Source organism: Chiloscyllium plagiosum, chromosome 36 (assembly GCF_004010195.1).
Source record: "Chiloscyllium plagiosum isolate BGI_BamShark_2017 chromosome 36, ASM401019v2, whole genome shotgun sequence".
Classification (NCBI taxonomy): Eukaryota; Metazoa; Chordata; class Chondrichthyes; order Orectolobiformes; family Hemiscylliidae; genus Chiloscyllium; species Chiloscyllium plagiosum.
The window spans coordinates 28,881,328-28,898,486 of record NC_057745.1 but is presented as its reverse complement, the minus strand read 5'-3'; the positions used below and the strand labels follow the sequence as shown (position 1 = coordinate 28,898,486).

Below are 17,159 nucleotides of genomic sequence, written 5' to 3'. Positions count from 1 at the left end.
ATTCTTGCCTTATTGGTGGAAATAACCTTTAGCTGTTGTAGCTGAGTTACCCCATGCATGGAATGATTATCGATTTGTTCAAAATTAGATGAATGCAGGCAGTTGCAAGATGGGATACAGACTTTACATGTGTAAATATATGAAGTCTGAAATATAGCAGATACACACATGACAGACTGGCAAGGTTAGCAAAGTGATTGTTATTTATAGAAGCTAATATTGACTTCAACAGTTCCAATTGCAATGGAGGCAGCTGCTTTCTGCTAGTCTACAGAAAGCAGATTTATCAGCATGAACCCTGATAGCTGACTCATAATGTGCTAGGCTTTCAGAATATGTTCTATAATAAAGAACTTCAAGCTAAATGTCTTACTTCTATTTTTACAGAGATTCAAAAAATTTAATGATTACATCAATTGAAAAGATGTCATTATGAATTCATTCTCCAATTAAAAAATTACATTTTCAAAATCAGTTAAGGTCAATTGTTTGTAGAGCAAGGTGAGCCAATTATATTGTCTGAAAACTTTTGCCCTTCGTAACTTTTTTTTAGTCAGGAGTCCAAAACATACATCCTGCGATGTATCATGGAGGACATGTCTTGCTGCTAATCAGTTTAATGAGGTTAGTCTCACCCATTATTCAGCCATTCCCGATGGAGAAGGGGGCACCTCTGCTTTGCTGAAACAATTTCAATAGGGAACACAACTGTATCTAAATATTTCACACTGACACTGGGACAATGCCAGACTATTATTATCAGTCAATGAAGGTCATTCATTGAAGCTTATCATCTTAAATTACATATTTGATTTGAGGCCTGTGAGGAGTGAATGGATGCAATACAAGACTCTTCATTAGCAAAATGTAAAATCACAGAAACCTACAGTACAGAATGAAGTCATTTGGCCTGTTCTGACTTTGAAATAGCAGCCATGCTTAACCTCACACTCCATCTTTGATCATAAATCTACAAGATGCTCAAGGCCCTGCCCAAATATCTTTTAAAGACATTTATATATGACTGCATTATATTTTTACATATTCCTAGAAGGAATCACAAACTGCTTGGTTAGCCCATGCCTTTCCAAATGTCCGATTATACTGCCATTAATGATTTCCATAACTTTCCCACCACTGATAGGGACTGGCTGGCCAGTATTTTCCTGGCTTAGCCCGCTCCCTTTTCTTTGTACATTAGTCAAATATTAGCACCCCTCCAGGCCTAGGCTGTATCCAATGAGGATTAAATTGCCTCTGCTTTCAGTGGGTTGTGTTCCATCTGGACCCAATGATTTACCAACTTTCAGCAATGCTAATCTCTTTAGTAAGTATTACTCTGTCCATAGCTTCTCTGTTCTTTTGTGAAGATGAAGACAGATGCAAAGTACTTTAGCCATGCCTACTGCCTCAGCATGGGACAATTTTGCCTGGGGCCTTCAATGGGCTTTAGCTAACCATTTATATTTCAGACTTAGACATCATTTCAGGCTTCAATTTAGTTTTACCTGCTGATCTTTCTCTCAACTTCTGTGTATCTGATATTCAAACATTCCATTCCCTCCTATACTTTGCATATCTACAGATGTGTATTGTAACACCCCTGAACAGATTGATTACAAATACCTATTTCTATTGTTCAATGCATTCCTTTCATTTTGTTATTTGGAAGACAACATGTTAAATTTAAACATTAAAAATCCACTGATACATAATGTATTTATATCACAAAGAAATAACAAAAGTCAATTCTTTGAGAAATTGAATTTACTAAAAATGTTTCATTTTAAATATCATATTGTTTCCTTGTTTAGTTTTTCTAGCTTTTATTAAACTTTTTGCTTCTGTTAAGTCTTCTTGAATGCATTGTAAGTCATAAATATCCTGAAGATCACCATTGCTCTGTAACTGGTTAAAAGAGTCAGAGGCAATCATTGTGGGCATCCCTTTAAACATTTTTAAACATTTTAAACTTTCACATCCCTTTAAACATTTTGTTTTCTCATTCATTCATTCACTGGTTAAGCCTAATTGCCCCAGAGGAGAGTTAAGAGTCAACCACATGGGTCTGGAGTCACAAGTTGGCCAGTCCAGATAAGCAAGACAGATTTCCTTCCCTGAAGGGCATTAGAGAACCAGTTGGATTTTTATTGACAATTGACAATGGTTTTATCACCATCATTAGGCTCTTAATGCCAGACTTTTATTGGATTCAGCTTTCACCCTCTGCCATGGCAGAATTTGAACCTGCGTTTGCCAACAGTCTCTGGATTAATAGTTCAGTGATAATACCACCAGACCATCACCTCCCCAAATGCCCTTATGTACTCCAAAGCAAAAGAATTCTGCTTATATTCCAGTTAACAATTGGTAAACCCTCCCGGCAATTTTGATAAACACACTTAAGGTTCAGGTAGCCACTAGCCACCAAGTTATGCAGCTTAAAATGTTACCAAGCTGGCTGAGCTAGTAATCTTACATCTCACAGCCTTCCTTCCATTTTCCATTAAGCAAGAGGGCAACATTTACCTCAGTCAGTGGCCTTGGCATTCTCTCCAAAGCAAATTCAAAGTGACATACTTCACAGTGATTGGAACAGGAAGCTGCAAGCCATTGCTCCAGACAACTGCGATGAACTGTCCCCAGAGTCCCAGCACACTCGCATGGTGAGAGAAGGTTCTCTTTATCACTCGGTTCATGGCAAATTCTACAGATTGGAATATCACTGTGGAAAGTGGAAGGAATAAAACAACAACTGTGACATTTTATTCAAGACTTCAGTTTTACGGTCTATTTGTTAAGAGCATTGAATAAGAACCCAGGGGGCAAAATAAACCCAGTCAATATTGTGAGCCGTACACATTGGTCGCCATCTCTTGTCTACTTCAAAATGGAGGGCCAATGTGAACAGTACATTCAATTCAGAGTATTAATGCTTTCCACTAGTCTTTTTTATTCTGTATGGGAAGACATCTTTTCCACTAACTGCTCAACTATCTTCAAGGGCGAAGTCATTCTAGAGCAAAACAGGAGTTCATGACTGTAAAACTGGCTGCACGCTACTCCCACTTTAACGGCAAAACTCATGGATCATTATGTAAAACTAGCTGTCTATTCAGTAGAACCTTTTCTATGCTACTGTCCAAGAACAATTTCCTTCCCCTTCAAAAAGTATGTTTATAATGTGATGAATTTCTATTCATTTGAAACTGTACTAAAATCATAACTTTGAATCTCTTGATAAAATCATGGGTTCGGCTTCAAGCGGGGAACTGCATTCAATTCTGGACGGCGTACTTTAGGAAGAATGTTAAGGCTATTGAGTCGAGGCACAGGAGATTTACTGGAACAGCACTAGGGATAAGGAACCTCACTTATAAGGAGACAGGCAAACCTGGATCATTCTCTGTTAAGGAGAGAAGGATAGGGGAAGATTTAACAAGGGCTTCAAAGTTAGAGGAGTTTGTTCTTGCAGGAAGGTTGAATCTGTTTCCATTGCAGAAAATGGGGGAAAAAAAGAGAGGAAGATATAATCTGGAATGGATTTTCTGTAAGGGAAATGGAAGCAGATTCAATACAATTTTCAAAATGGCACTGGACATATATTTGCAAGGGGAAAAACAATAGCCAGTTTCTGCACAGGTTAGTGAGACCAACTGAGAGTCTTCCTGCTACAGGAAAGTTGTGGTTAAACTTCAGAGGGTTTAGAAAAGATTTACAAGGATTTTGCCAGGGTGGGGGAAGCTGAATAAGGCTGGGGCTGTTTTCTCTGGAGCGTTGTAGGCTGTAAGGTGACCTTATAGAAGTTCATAAAACCACAAGAGACACGGATAGGATAAATAGACAAGGCTTTTCCCCAGGGTAGAGGTGTCCAAAACTAGTCAGCATAAATTTAAAAAGATAAAAACAACGACTGCAGATGCTGGAAACCAGATTCTGGATTAGAGTGGTGCTGGAAAAGCACAGCAGTTCAGGCAGCATCCGAGGAGCTGTGCTTTTCCAGCACCACTCTAATCAAGCACTGATTTAAAGTGAGAGGTAAAAGATTTAAAAGGGATTGAAGGAGCAACTGTTTCACGCAGAAGGTGGTGTGTGTATGGAAAGAGCTGCCAGAGGAGGTGGAGGAGGCTGGTACAATTATAACACTTAAAAAGGCATCTGGACGGGTACATGAATAGGAAGGATTTAGAGGACTATGGGCCAAATGCTGGCAAATGGGACTAGATTAAATTTAGGATATTTGGCAACTGTTTCACGCAGAAGGTGGTGTGTGTATGGAAAGAGCTGCCAGAGGAGGTGGAGGTGACTGGTACAATTATAACACTTAAAAGGCATCTGGATGGGTACATGAATAGGAAGGATTTAGAGGACTATGGGCCAAATGCTGGCAAATGGGACTAGATTAAATTTAGGATATTTGGTTGGCATGGATAAATTAGACCGAAGGGTCTGTTTCCATGCTGTAAAACTCTAAGATTCTACGATAGATTGTTTTAAATGCTGATACATACACAATGGGCCAAATGGTCTCCACCTCATGTGGGGATTCGCTGACGTCAAATGGTTTTGCAAAATACCTAGGGAATAGGGATTATCCAGTTTCATGGGGTCTTTAAACTAAACACATAGCATAGGGGGTTCAATGGGTTTTTGCATTAACTGCTCATGCTGGATCTAACGTCATTTTTTGGGAATGTAGTTGGGTAAGCACAAAAATGGACTTGAGGTCACGGTCAAAGAATGAGCAACAAACTTGTCAGTGATGCCCACATCCCACCAATAGATTTTAAGAAAGTGAGGGAGGGGTTGTAGGTGAATGTTGGTAGATTATCTGAACATAGGTTTTCTTCGCTGAAACCTCTCCTTTTCTCAGCCAACATCAGATGCTTTCACTTGACAGCTATCAGGAACAGATCCACATTTTATTTCTTAAAAAACCATTGCCTCTGAAAGGATCAGTTAATGCAGTACAGAGCAGTGAGGTTACACCGAGGTTATGAATGTTGTTTTGGGTTCAGTGTCACCAACCACTCTCTGTGACAGGCCTCACCCCGCTTCTGCTGCCAAGCGAACCTTGTTTTAATCAAATAAGAGTCTGAGAGACTGGAATGAGGATGTCAACTCACTGCACTGGCTACTGGAATGTGCCCTTCCAACATTCACTACTCTTCAAAGTTTACTGGAAATACATTCCGGGCAGAGTGAGTGGCTCAATCCACAAATGGGATTTATTCATTTAAAACAGGTGAATAAACAATAGCAACCAGTATTATTCACTCCAGTATTGCAGAAAAAAAGTTTCATTAAGTTATTTTTCAAGTATAGGAGCCCCAGGATAACTTGGGACACAAAGCATGCATGTCGGCAGCTAGCTCTCCCTTTAAAACAGTCAGGCCTTGCTTTGATCTAATTGATTGACCGCCCTCTTAATTATTTTATTTTCTTGGCATCTTGTCGAGATGGCATCAGCCAAATGTGGCATAACCCCAGAGGCATACCTTTTACAAGGTTACATGTTCTGCCCCCTGTCTCTCCTCAGGAAAAAGTAGGGGAAGTTTGAAGGACACAATAAATCAAAAGACACCAATAGACAATTCAAAAACCTCCCCTCAAAATTCTACAGGAGAAGTGATAAACAAGGGAGCAACCCTTCGCAAAACCCAACCAGGGCATCTCCAAGACCAGAACGGAGCACGCTCAGACAGAGGTGACAGAGCATTGCCAACATCACTCCCATGGAGTCAGTTGTACACAACAGAGACTTGGGTCCAACTCGTCCACGCTGACCAAATAACCGAAATTAATCTAGCCCTATTTGCCAGAATTTGGCCCATATCCCTTTAAACGCTTCCTGTTTATATCCCCATCCAGATGCCTTTTGTAATTGTACTAGCCTCCACCACTTCTTCTGACAGCTCATTCCATATATGTGCCACTCTCTGCGTGAAAATGCTGCCCATTAGGTCCCTCTTAAATCTTCCCCCTTCCCTCCTCAACACTTTAAACTGATGCCCTCTAGCTTTGGACTCCCGCATTCTGGGGAAAATGACCTTGGCTATTCACCATATTCATGCCCCTCATGATTTCATAAACTTGTATAAGGTTACCCCTCAGCCTCCAATGCTCCAGGTTCGATTCCACTCTCAGGTGACTGTCTGTGTGGAGTTTGTACATTCTCCTTATGGGCCTACATGGGTGTCCTCCAGGTACTCTGGTTTATCCCACAGTCCAAAGATGTGCAGGTTAGGTGGACTGGCCATGCTAAATTGCCCATAGTGTCCAAGGATGTGTCAGTTAAATAGGTTAGCAATGGGAATAAAGGGAGAGGGTAGGGAGCTGGTGTCAATGCAATGCTCTTTGGAGGGTTGGTGTAGACTTGATGGGCCAAATGGCCTGTTTCCACACAGTACGGATTCTGTGAAATTGGTAGGCATTTTCCACTTGCTCAGTCTGAGCGTACGTAGTGACAATAGGAACTAACCTAGCAGTACTGTTAGCTGTGACCACTGATGACAGCAGATGTCCATCACTGCCTGAACCTTCCATCACATATTGTGGCTTCTGTACATTCTCTGTCAGCAGGTTGATAGATCAGGCATTCAGTGAATTGTAACACGCATTGTTCAACTGACATTCTGTGGCCTGTAAGTTATGAGCCTTCATGGTAACTGGGTGCCAAAAGCATTTGTCCAATATGTAACACTTCCTTCTATTCCAAATGAAGACACTGAAGTCATCAATGTAGTATCCACCTTAAAGGGGGAGAAAACACAAATCATTTGTTTTGTGTATATAAAGCCAAACATGTATATGCACATTCTATTCAACAAAATAGAACATTAGCAACCACTTACATAGCTCTTCCTTTCAGCTGTAAAATGTCCCAAGCCTTCATAGACATGAAAAATTGCTACTATGCCAAAGATGGATATAATGGCAGATCAACAAAACCTTGGTCAAAGAGATACATTTTACGGGTCTTCTCAAACAATTTGAGAGACGTGGCAAGATGGAAAAGTTTAGAGGAGAATTTCAGAGTTAGAGCTTAAATCAGCTGAAGAAATGGCTGCAAACAATGGGGTGGGGGGGGGGTGAAAGATGCACGAGAGGCTAGCATAGGAAGCGCACAGAGATCTCAAAAAGAGCAGAGAAGGTTACAGAGAGATGGTGAGGGATGAAGCCACAGACAGATTGGAGGCTATGATGATGAGGAGCTTTAAATCAAAAAGTGCTGATGGATGGGGAGCCAAATGTAGGTCAGCAAGTGAAGTGGGGATGGGTTAAGGAGAGTTAGTTAGGATATTAGCTGGGGAGAATTGGAATGAGCATATGTTTATGGAGCATAAGTGAGAGGCGGATCAGAATGACAATGGAACGGTACAGTCAAAAGAATAGCAAACATATGGAAGAAAGAAGGCATGGACTGATTAGAGATAGTCAACATGGCTTTGTGCATGAGAAATCTTGTCTCACTTACTCGATTCAGTTTTTTGAAGAAGTAACGAAGAGGATTGATGAGAGCAGAGTGGTTGAAATGATCTATATGGACTTCAGTAAGGCATTCGACAAGGTTCCTCATGGTAGACTGGTTAGCAAGGTTACGTCACACAGAATACAGGAAGAGCTAGCCATGTGGATACAGAACTAGCTTGAAGGTAGAAGACAGAGGGTGGTGGTAGAGGGTTGCTTTTCAGATTGGAGGCCTGTGACCAGCGGTGTGCCACAAGGATCAGTGCTGGGTCCACTGCTTTTTGTCATTTATATAAATGATTTGGATTTGAGCATAGGACATATGGTTAGTAAGTTTGCAGACAATAAAATTGGAGGTGTCATGGACAGCAAATAAGGTTACTTCAGAGTACAATGGGAACTTGATCAAATGGGCCAATGGACAAAGGAATGGCAGATGAGTTTAATTTATATAAGTGTGAAATGCTGCATTTTGGGAAAGCAAATCTTAGCAGGATTTATACACTTAATGGTAAGGTCCTAGGGAGTGTTGCTGAACAAAGAGACCTTGGAGTGCAAGTTCATAGCTTCTTGAAAATAGATTCACAGGTAGATAGGATAGTGAAGAAGGCGTTTGGTATGCTTTCCTTTATTGGTCAGAGTATTGAGTATAGAAGTTGGGAGGACATGTTGCGGCTGTACAGGACATTGGTTAGGCCACTGTTGGAATACTGTGTGCAATTGTGCTTCCCCTGCTATAGGAAGGAAGTTGTGAAACTTGAAAGGGTTCAAAAAAAATTTACAAAGCTGTTGCCAGGGTTGGGGAATTTGAGCTATAGGGAGAGGCTGAATAGGCTGGAGCTGTTTTCCCTGGAGTGTTGAAGGCTGAGGGGTGACCTTATACAGGTTGATAAAATCATGAGGGGCATGGATAGGATAAATAGACACGGTCTTTTTCTGGGGTGGGAGTTTCCAGAACCAGAGGGCATAGGTTTAGGGTGAGAGGGGAAAGATATAAAAGGGACCCAAGGGACAAACCTTTCACGCAGACAGTGATGCGTTCAGGGAACAAGCTGCCAGAGTAAGTGGTGGAAGCTGGTATGATTACAACATTTAAAAGGCATCTAGATGGGTTGATGAATAGGAGGTTTTAGAGTGATATGGGCCAATTGCTGGCAAATGGGACGAGATTAGGACATCTTAGTCAGCATAGACAAGTTGGACCAAAGGATGTGTTTCCATGCTGTATATCTCTATGAGTTTAAAGCTTCAGTAACCAGAGACAGAGGCAGACCTGTCTTGGAAGTGGACAGTGTTGGTGATGGAGATGGCTGAGAGTTAGAAGCTCAGTTCAGGGTCAACTCTGATCATTCTGGTTTAAGTAAGGCAGCATGTCAGTTAAAGAGAATGCTTTTGATTTTGCCAATGATTAATTCAGTCTGGAGTCATATACAGGCCAGACCTGGTAAGGATGGCTGTTTCCTTCCTTTTTCCAACAATCAACATTAGACTTTTGATTCCAGATTTTATTTTTATTGAATTCAAATTCCACCGTTTACCATGGCAGGATTTGAACTTGGGTCCCTGAACATTACTAGGTCTATGGATTAACAGTCTAGCAATATTACCACTCGGCCATTGCTGCCCCTTACTTCAGCTCACTCATGACTTGATATCAGGCAGGCAGTACACTAAGATTGCAAGAGGTGGTTATGAGGCAGAGCTGTGTCTCTTTAGTATAACTATGTAAATTGCAGTGATTTTTCCAAAATGTGAATAAGGAGCTACATAAGGAAAGGTCAGAGGTACATTATTGGGAGATTCCAGAAACAGTGCTGATAGTCACTCAGGAAGGAAAACAAAAGGAATCTGTACTATATTAGAAAGCATCATGTGCACAAAGGCAAATTGTGTGGGCAGCAGTTTAGTGGGAATGGGATTGAGATAAAGCAAGCATATTTAAGCATGACAATCTTTGACACTTGCAAATTGATTGAAGAAGCCAGCATCACGGTATGTCCTCTTAATTTTGTGGATTGTGGTGTGAATCACACATCTTCAGCTTCACTTACCATTACCTTTGGGTGAAGATATATCGTGGATAATTTGCCAAATCAACAAGTGAAATGGCCAAGGTAAAATAGGAAGGTGGCAAGAGTTGTCTGAGCTCATCCAGAGTAAATATACAATAACTGCCAACTCTGTCTTCTCCTGACCACAATGCGGTGACACCCAAACTAGACTTAGTATGTTTGGATAGATTTGAGCTCAGATGCGTTACCTTCACAAATTTGGTGCATTCACTGTTAAGACTCACTTGAGCAATTGGGTTCCCAAGACTCAATGAGAGATAATATTAAGACAAATGCATGGAGAACTTTGAAAATTGCACCAAAATGAACCAGGTGCTTGATTGGTACCAAATCCACCATAATCCAACTTGGTGTTCTGTAGCAGCAATGTCTACTATCTGAAAGATGCACTACAGAAATTCACTAAGAGTCCTCAGACAGCTCCTTCCAATCCCACGACTACTACTAGCTAGAATGACAAAGGCAGCAGATACATTGGAGCACCACGACCTATAAGCTCCCCTTCAATCCACCAAACATCCTGACTCAGAAATATGTCACTGTTCCTTCATTGTTGCTGGGTAATAAATCCTGGAACTCCTCCCTAAAGGCATTGCAGTTCAAGAAGGAAGCTCACACCACCTTCTCAAAGGCACCTAGAGATGGGCAATAAATACTGCCCTAGCAGTGACACCCATGGCCCACAAATGAATAAAAAAGTCAATTGTTCAATTTCTAGCCTACATAACAATCCTCCAAACGTTCAAGAAATATTCAATTAACCCGAATGCAATATTTTGGATCAAAACTGAACATTTTTGATAGAAATATATTCAGAAAATCTTTACTATACATGGTGACAGAATAAAGGATGATCTAATAATTATTACTGACATTGTGATCTCATCACCTCTTAGGCATTGTTACTGACTGATCCTTGGATGCTGTGTTTTCACAAGCACAGAAAAAAAGGCAATTTTCTCCTCTCAAGTAATGTTTTGGATAGCAAAGGGACTGTAAAGCTATTTTTCTTTAAGCAATTCTAAAAGTGAAGTATAATCATTGCCAACACAGTAAGGTGCTCCAGAAATGTTAATCTTGACTTAATATTCCACTTGTTGTTCGAGTACTACCTTCCAGCTGGAAACGTGAACACTGTCTCACCTCTCGATACCTAGTACAGCTCCAAGATTAATCACACAGCTCTGTATCTGCCAAAGTGCTCCCTATCAGTTCCAGTTATGCTTCAGGGCTTGAGCTCCTCATTTCCAAGATTACGATAACTGTTCTTTCCCATCAATGAGTCTCCAGACAGTACCAGATCTATTCCAACTTTCCTTGCTACCAATTTCTTGTCAAAATAAATAATACAATAAAAAGAGAAGAAGAATTTGAGGCCTGGATAAGGGGCAGCCCTACTGTTCTGAAAAAAAAAAGTTTTTGAGGCTTTGTCCTAAATCGTACAGTCAAAATTGAAACTTCAGCTGGGAGATGCACATCAGGATACTGTGGAACTCGTGATGCAGAGATGTGCATTGTAATTGTCCAGGAAGTATAAACTTCCAATAGGCTTATATCTGTTGTCTGGCACCCTCTGAAAATCTCCTTGACACTGAACTCAGAGCTGAGATTTGGTGTAACTCAAGAGATTAGCTAACTTAAATCAAACTGGGCACCACAGTAGACCATCGCAATCATACCATCAAACCCCCACCCCCAGAAACCAAGCCTGATTCTAATCTTCCATCATCACCAAGTTCTGGGGTTGGGCTTGAATCCAGAGAGTCCCCTGCTTCAGAGACAAAAGGGCTAGCTACTTTGCCAAAATTTGAAGATTATAATAGCTGGCACCAAATGGAGCTAGAAGGGATTATATTTATGAATTATTGAAACATTTTGTAGGGATTAATAATGCATTACTCTCTACCATTTTCAAAATGCTGACATTTCTAATTATAAAACTTTCCAACAAAAGTTTTATCTGTGGCAGTAAAAAGTGCTAACAGTGCTTGCTACGTTTTGGCCTGTATGGTATTTCTTGTATTGGAATTGGTTCCTACATGTCAGGCATTATTTCAAGGAACAGCGGGGGTATTCTAACCTGGCCATTACTTCTCCCTCTCCAACATTCCTTAAACAGTATATTGACAATATCGGAGTTCTGCTGCCAGGAACCCTCCATAAATATCTCTGAGACTTGGGAGAGATGTGCAGGTCACATTGTTTTGTTATATGCAAAATTTCTCTATTTTTTTTTTTACAGTGACCACACTTCAAGAAAAGCACCTTGGAGATTTCCAAGATTGTGAAAGCTGCCAAAATACAAACTTTTCTTTCTTTCCTGCAAAACAGATTCATAGTACCAGTCAAGGCAATGGTCAGCACTCTCACTATATGCTTAGTTTCTGCTTCTAAGCAGGTCCCACATATCTTATTGAATCAGGGAATGAAACACCATGGAAAGAGGTAATTTCCTGCTCTGCTTCCATTGCTCACCAAATACTTTCCTTCAAGTATTTATCCAATTCCCTTCAGAAAATTATTATTGAATCTGCTTCTACTATCCAATTAAGGTAACGCAATCCAGTCTTGGAAACATTGGCATGTTATCTCTGGTTCCTTTGCCAATTCTCTTAAATCCTTTTTCTGCCACTGGGAAAGGGGTTTGCTGCATTTATTCTATCAATAACCCTTCATGATTTTTAAACACCATTTTTAATCCCGTCCTTAATCTTCTCTGCTCCAAGTGCAACCAGCTTCATCACTTTAGGTTAGATTAGATTCCCTACAGTGTGGAAACAAGCCCTTTGGCCCACCAAGTCCACACCGACCCTCCGAAGAGTAACCCACCCAGACCCATTCCCCTACATTTACCCCTGCACCTAACACTATGGGCAATTTAGCATGGCCAATTCATCTAACCTGCACATTTTTGGACTGTGGGAGGAAACCGGAGCACCCGGAGGAGACCCATACAAACACGGGGAGAACGTGCAAACTCCACACAGATAGTTGCCTGAGGCGGGAATTGAACCCGGGTCCCTGGTGCTATGAGGCAGCAGTGCTAACCATTGAGCCACCTTGCCGCACTTTGCTACACAACTATTTCCACGCATGATAAACATACTGACAACGGAATTCTGTGCTGACTAAACATCATTCCTTAAAATTTATTGATTAATACAGACCAGAGACATTAACAGCTCAAAAAACCTGATATTGCACCTAAGGCAATGAAAAATTGTCAGTGATCTATATTTGATAATCTCACTATAGAAAATCCAGTTATATACAAATTGTATGGAATGTGGCTGCAAATATATAATCTAGAGTATGCTTTTGTTATCAGTATAACAATACCACTAAACATCAGAATCCTTGATTCACACTGGCAAATTCTGTTTGTTATTGTTAAGGCATCAATTTCAGACACCTACCTTTGGCAAAATCTCTTTTCTCCAATAAATTTTGATAATTCACAGAGAGAAAAAAAATCGCAGTTGCACACTACTTCATATGACACATCACCTGGTAGGACCCAAAATAATTATTACATTATTCTGTGTATAGGTCTCTCCTGTAATACATGTTTTGTCAACACGATTTGGCTGTAATGCGATTGGTGAATTGGGGAATGTTTTTTAAAAACACTAACTCCCATTGGCTATTAAGCAATTCCATCCCTGGTTACCTTTAGTCCACTCTTGGTGTTTACTTTAGGTCAAGTAAAACAGGTTGGATGACGGGGAATGTTCTTTTCTGACCTTATTGTTGATGTTTTAGTGGATGTTTTTAGAAATTATTGCAGGAGAAAAGATTTGGATTTCAAGATTCGTCTCATTCTGAAAGTTTTCTGAAAACATCAAAGTGCTATTTCTACCTCCAATCTCTCTCAGACCAGGGTACAATAGCAGCTTTTAAAGCTTATTATTTAAGGCGCACATTCAGGAAGCTGATTGCAGCTACTGACGGGGATAATGAGGACGGTGTTCTTCAATTTTGGAAGAGCTTTAACATTAAGAATCCTACTGATGTCATTGTAGAGGTCTGGGGTGATGTCAGTAAGGACTGCTTGCATGCAGTTTGGCAGAAGCTGCTCCGAGATTTTCTTCATGATTTTAAAGGCGTTGAACCATCAAAGGAGCTCCCAGCAATCAAAGAACATTGTGTCGCTCTTGCAAAGCAAGTTGGATTTGAAGAAGTAGAGACTGACCTACAACAACTTGTTACTGCGAGGGAAATTGAAGCGCAAGATGAAGATGATGAAGACCTTGATGCAGCACCCATGAGAGCTTTCCACTTGTCTTTTGTCTTCTATCCTGAGGGAAGTTGAGAAGCAGTTGCAGCTCTTAGAAGGCGATGAATAATATGGCAGGGGACTGGGAACCAGAAGAGAAGGCTAGTAGACTGTGAGGTGGAAACAAGAGACTGTAAGGATCATGAATTTAGCATTTCCAAGGTAGGTAGAGAGCAGATGAACGCAAAGGAACTGGTGATCTAAAGTGCATATACTTTAATGCAAGGAGTATAGTGGATAAGGCAGATGGACTTAGGGTTTGGGTTGGTGCCTGGGAGTATATTGCAATCACAGATACTTGGTTGAAGGAAGGGTATGATTGGCAACTAAATGTTCCAAGATATAGATGCTTCATTCAGGACAGGGAGGGAAGTAAAGCAGGGGGAGGAGTTGCTTTGCTGGTCAGGGATGATATCACAGCTATGCTAAAGGAGGACACTTATGGAGGACTTGAGCAGTGAGGCATTATGGGTAGAACTGAGAAATAAGATGAGTGCAGTTACATTGTTGGGACTGTATTACAGGCTTCCCAACAGTGAGCATGAGGTAGAAGGATAAATAAACAGATTATGGAAAGATGTAGAGGCAACAGGGTGGTGGTGATGGAAGATTTTAATTTTCCCAACATTTACTGGGATACACTTTGCGTCAGAGGTCCGGATGCAGCAGAATTTGCATGAAGCAGCCAGGAAAGTTTTCTAGAGCAGTATGTCATTAGTCCAACTCAGGAGAGGGCCATATTGGACCTGGTGTTGGGGAATGAGCCAGGCCAGGTGGTAGAAGTTGCAGTGGGGGATTTCTGTGGGAATAGTGACCATAATTCTATAAGTTTTAGAATACTCAGACAATAATGAGAGTGGTCCTCAGGGAAGAATACTAAACTGGGCCAAGGCCAATTATATCAAAATTTGGCAAGAGCTGGGAAACGTGGATTGGGGCAGCTATTTAAAGGGAAGTCCAAATTTCATATGTGGGAGGCTTTCAAAGATAGATTGAAAATAATGCAGGATAGGTATGTCCCTTTGAAAACAAGGGATAGGAAAGGCAAGATTCATGAACCATGGATGACAGGAGAAATCACGTGATGAGCCAAGAGGAAAAGGGAAGCATACATAAGGTCCAGGCAGCTAAGAACAGAATGGGTCTTGAAGGAATATCGGGAGAATAGGACCAATCTTTAATGAGGAATCAAGCGAGCTAAAAGGGGTCATACAATAACTTTTATTTCATTAAGGAGAATCCAAAGGCCTTTTATTCATTCATAAGAAGCAAGAGGGCAACTAGACAAAGGGTTGGTCCACTAAAGGCTAAGGAAGGAAGGTTATGTGTCGAACCTGAGATAATGGGTGAAATTCTCAGTGATTAATTTGCATCAATGTTCACTGAGGAGACGGACATGATGAATGTTGAGATTAGAGGTAGAAGTTTGATTAATCTGGATCACATTGACATAAGGAGGAAAGATGTGTTGGGTAGGCTAAAGGATATTAAGGTGGACAAATCCCCAGGACCGGATGGGATCTCTCCCAGGTTGCTGAGGAAGGCGAGAGAGGAAATAGCTGGGGCACTGACAGATATCTGTGTGGCATCCTTAAACACAGGTGAAGTGTCAGAGGACTGGAGAGTTACTAATGTTGTCCCCCTGTACAAGAAGGTATTAGGGATATTCCAGGTAACTACAGACCAGTGAGCCTGACGTCAGTGGTGGGAAAGTTGCTAGAGAATGTACTGAGGGATAGAGTCTATTTATATTTGGAAAAGAATGGGCTTATCAATGATAGACAACATGGTTTTGTACGGGGGAGATCGTGCCTTACCAACTTAATAAAGTTCTTTGAGGAAGTGACCAAGTTGATAGATGGAGGAAGGGCTGTAGATGTCATATACATGGACTTAGTAAGGCATTTGATAAGGTTCCCCACAGTAAACTAATGGAAAAAGTGAAGTCATATGCTGTACAGGGTGTTCTGTTTAGGTGGATAAAGACTGGTTGAGCAACAGCAGACAGAGAGTAGTAGTTGTAGGGAATTTCTCGAAGTGGAGAAAGGTGACCAGTGGTGTTCCACAGGGATCAGTGCTGGGGCCACTGTTGTTTGTGATATACATAAATGATCGGGAAGAGGGCATTGGTGGTTTGATCAGTACGTTTGCAGATAACACGAAGATTGACGGAGTAGCGGAAAGCCTGTGGGACTGTCAAAGAACACAGGAGAATATAGATAGAGTGGAGAGGTGGGCAGAGAAGTGGCAGATGGAGTTCAATCCAGGCAAATGTGAGGTGATGCATTTTGGGAGGTCTAATTCTAGAGCAAGCTATACTATAAATGGAAGAGCCTTGGGAAAAGTTGATGAGCAGAGAAATCTGGGAGTTCAGGTCCATTGTACCCTGAAGGTGGCTGCACAGTTGGATAGAGTGGTCAAGAAGGCATATGATATACTTGCCGTCATCAGACGGGTTATTAAGTATAAGAACTGGCAGGTCATATTAAAATTGTACAAGACTTTGGTTTGGCCGCATTTAAGAATACTGTGTACAGTTCTGGTTACCACATTACCAAAAGGGTGTGGATGCTTTGGAGTGTGTGCAGAAGTGGTTTACGAGGATGTTGCCTGGTATAGAAGTTGCTAGCTATGAGAAGAGGTTGAGTAGGTTAGGATTGTTTTCATTAGAAAAAAGGAGATTGGGGGAGGGGGATCTGATTGAGGTCTACTAAAATAATAAAGGGTATAGAAAGGGTGGATAGAGACAAGTTTTTTTTCCCCAGGGGGATGCATTCAATAACAAGAGGTCATGCGTTCAAGGTGAGAGGAGACAAGCTTAAGGGGGATACATGCGGAAAATACTTTACACAGAGGGTGGCAGGTGTCTGGAAGGCGTTGCCAGCAGAAGTAATAGAGGCAGGCATGGTAGATTCATTTAAGGTGTGTCTAGACAGATGCATGAATAGGTGGGAAGCAAAGGGATACAGATGCTTAGGAGTTGGGCAATAGGTTTAGTTAGTGGATTTGGATTGGCACAGGCTTGGAGGGCCAAAGGACCGCTTCCTGGGCTGTTAATGTTTTTTGTTCTTCTTTGTTCTTTGACTACAAAGCAGAACGCAGCAGGATAGCAGCAAAAACGAGATGCCTTTTTTAAGCCAACCCCCAAGAAATAGTCAGAAGACAATGAAGTAGGAGAAAGTGAGGACTGCAGATGCCGGAGACCAGAGTTGAAAAGTGTGGTGCTGGAAAAGCGTAGCAGGCCAGGCAGCATCCGAGAAGCAGGAGAATCGACCTTTCGGGCATATGCCCTTCTTCAGGAATGGTGTGCCAAGCGGGCTGAGATAAAGGGTGTGGGGGGG

General features: G+C 41.3%; 1 protein-coding gene across 4 annotated transcripts in view; it reads right to left on the bottom strand.

The window, feature by feature from the left end:
- The window catches only part of zgc:158785 (uncharacterized protein LOC791214 homolog), an 85,650-nt gene that overhangs the window by 56,928 nt on the left and 11,563 nt on the right, over positions 1-17,159 (bottom strand). For all 4 annotated transcript variants that reach the window (XM_043677594.1, XM_043677595.1, XM_043677596.1 and 1 more), the window contains 2 exons: positions 6,482-6,752; positions 2,530-2,725 (listed from right to left, as the gene is read on the bottom strand). In XM_043677594.1, the coding sequence (XP_043533529.1) occupies positions 2,530-2,725; positions 6,482-6,546 (261 nt within the window). In that variant the 5' untranslated portion in view covers positions 6,547-6,752. The remainder of the gene's footprint in view (positions 1-2,529; positions 2,726-6,481; positions 6,753-17,159) is intronic.